This window comes from Nothoprocta perdicaria, unplaced genomic scaffold (genome assembly GCF_003342845.1).
Source record: "Nothoprocta perdicaria isolate Ctin4 unplaced genomic scaffold, notPer1 scaffold_110, whole genome shotgun sequence".
NCBI classification, from domain to species: domain Eukaryota; kingdom Metazoa; phylum Chordata; class Aves; order Tinamiformes; family Tinamidae; genus Nothoprocta; species Nothoprocta perdicaria.
The window spans coordinates 422961-425916 of record NW_020454206.1 but is presented as its reverse complement, the minus strand read 5'-3'; the positions used below and the strand labels follow the sequence as shown (position 1 = coordinate 425916).

The 2956-nt window shown below is 45.2% G+C and overlaps 1 protein-coding gene across 1 annotated transcript in view; it reads left to right on the top strand.

Annotated features, from left to right (window-relative positions):
* Window positions 1-444: 444 nt before the first annotated feature.
* Window positions 445-2956, top strand: part of CUEDC2 (CUE domain containing 2) — a 6856-nt gene continuing 4344 nt past the window's right edge. Inside the window, exons 1-3 of the mRNA XM_026050654.1 lie at window positions 445-538; window positions 1373-1516; window positions 1831-1892. Of these exons, the coding sequence (XP_025906439.1) occupies window positions 465-538; window positions 1373-1516; window positions 1831-1892 (280 nt within the window). The 5' untranslated portion in view covers window positions 445-464. The remainder of the gene's footprint in view (window positions 539-1372; window positions 1517-1830; window positions 1893-2956) is intronic.

Genomic DNA, 2956 nt, shown 5'->3' with positions numbered 1-2956 from the left:
GGCATCACAGGCAGAAGGTCCATCCCTTTCTGCAGCGAGCAAGCAAACCCACTGCCCAGCCCWTGCTTGCCAGGCAGCCGCGTGTTGCAGCTCAGGAGGTGTCTCTGGGGCCCTGCAGCTGGACACACCTGCGTTCCAAGCTTTAGCTTATGCTACCCAGGGGAGGGCGTTTTGTACAGCTGTATAGTGCCACTGTCAGCATGAACAGGAGACACCCAAGAGACTGAGTTGCTTTCAACTGGTAATTCCTCCCACTGCTGCTTTTTGCAGGTATCTTTAATTGTCTTTATCCAAGTTTATGTGTCAGGTTGAAGTGGTTCATGAAATGTTCTGTTGGGAAGCATTCATTCACTTATATCATGCAAACCTTTATCATAATCTTTTGATAGCGTTCTTGCCTTTGAAATTACATGGAGTTTTCCTTCCCCTTATTTTTTACAGAAGAATAAAAGGTTTGAAGAGAGATGGCGCTAGAGAGAATCATTCGAGACACACTGACACACTTCATCCAGTCCCACATCCCTGCTGCAGACCTCAGGTACGTCCATATAGCAACATCCAGGATCATCATTTAAATTTTAACACAGTATTAATTGCCCTTTGGCACATTATGCTGAGCTGCAAGTGGAGCACTGCACACTTTTGTGTTGCCTTTCCTTGTCTGATTCAGGACGCACCTGGTCCAGTGTGAATGCATCCACCATTTAGCATGACAGTTTGGCATGTCATTTCTTTGATGACCAGGATGATTAATGTCCTGTCTAACAGTATGCATTAGAGGATGAAATTCCCTTCATTCCACAGTGATCCCAAAAGACTTTGTGAAGAGCATACTGCAGGGCTGTCCCTCCTATAAGCTCTGCCTGCAGGCAGAAATACAGCCACTCTGAGGCTGGAACACAGCAGGTGCTGGCAGAAGTGACCCAAGCATGGGACAGCAAGAAGGGAACGATGCATCCCATAGAAATTACAAGCTGACATAATGACATCACGTGAAACACCAGTCAACACGGGAAAGTCAGGGTTTCAGGAGTTACAATATTTAAGCTCAGCTGAAGCACCTGTAGCAGCCCAGCTTCTGGCCTCATGCTGGGGCATTCCTTTAGTGCTGCCCAGGAAGAGGATGGCATGCAGTATTTCTTGTGGTATCTTGTATTACCCCAAACACTTCCCACTCAGTCACTGACTTACCTGCTGCTTAGCTTTCCTATTAAGTCCTTGCATAACATAAGGGACACACCATAAAGGTTCTTCTGCTGCTGTATTTAGAAAGAAGTGGATTAGAAAATGGAAGGGGAGGGAGAAAGAGGGAGAGGAAAAAAAATGGGCCCRTTGACCATGCTTTCATGTCCTGTGCTCTTTCTGTCTCCAGTGCAATGGATGATGTTGTTTTCTCCTACATCACAAGTGTCCTAGAAGAACTGGGGTCACCAGATTCCTCTGAAGAGACCTTTGACATGGACACCTTTGTGGAAATGATGGAGGCCTATATTCCTGGCTTTGCAGAAATCCACAGGTGTGTGAATACGATTGTTTGGTATGTGTATGCCACGCCTGGGCATGTCAACTCAAGCACCTCACTCCCATAAACTTGCTTATAGCCAGATCAGAATGTCTTAGTACTAAAATTGTGCCATTCTGATTAAGCCAAGCTCTGTCCAGACACAAGAATGCTAATCCCGCTATAGTCTGCAAGTAGGTCCTGGTCCCTCTGAATGCCAGTTTGTGACACTGAGCTTCACAGCAAGCCCCCTCTTTCTAGAAAGAGGCAGTAGGATGGGCAAGTACTTCTGTTTCTCACACTAATTACACAGTATCTATCTCTTRCAGTGGGGACATTTGTGAAATGATGTTCTCTCTCTCGGAAAGGCTCGGTGAAGCTCGCAACGAAGGTGAGTTACACGGGGAATTTCAGCACAAGAAGTATATCTTGCACCTGCTTTCAATCTTAATGTTTGGAGTTGAACAGTGTCGCGGAATAAAACAAAACGTTGTTTATAACATAGGTTCTCATAGAGTAGCCTGAATTCATTGACTTTTTCATATGATTGGWCTTTTTTGAGATTGATATATGGGAGGTATACATCACAAGGAATACAGGGTGGGGCAAAATCCACTTGACCTGCTCTCCAAACACCTCTCAGGGAAGATCCAGAGTACTGGGGAAGAAACAGTGGGTGTAGAGGTACTAGTGGAAATTCAGTAGGTTATTTCTGAAGGTGGAGATTTCCACCTGCCTGTGCTAGCTGAATGCCTGAGGTCATATAGGCAGCCTGGAACATGTGCAACATCAAACAGAGAATCCAGCTGATGGTGTGTATCACTTGGAGAACATGAGCATCCTCAAAATTTGCTTTCTGTTCACGCATGAATCCTGCTATTGATGCAGAATCACCAGTGGGATATACAGGACTGCAGAAAACTATGCCCTAGCAGTCCTTCCTAGCCTCTGTGTTCACAGATCAGCTGAACTGCTTCATTAACCAGCCTCAAAGCTACTTCGCACCACAGAACAGATAGGTAAGGCACTTGGGCATTAAATGTTTCGAGACATACTAGTTTGGATTTTACTTATCTGGCAGCATCGCTGCTTTATCAGGGGCCAGGAGACCATACAGTGTCACAGACTTCTCTTTTATCCTACTTACTGCTTTTCTGTGCTTAACAAAACCTACTGTTCTGGTCTCCTGCCTCCTATCCTTGGAGGATCCTGATATAGCCTGTGTGGAGAACAACAACACCAGCCCAGTTTATAGGTGACAGAACAGAGATGAAATGATTCTTCTTAGAGTGGCACAGAAAGAACCTGTATCAGAATTGCAAAGAGATAAATCAGAGCAACTTTGCTGCAGGATGTGTGAGGTTGCACACAGCAAAAGAACCACCACTGTATTCCCAAATTTAAAAATCAAACCCACACCATTGGAGTGAACACCAGGGACTTGTTAAAAACATG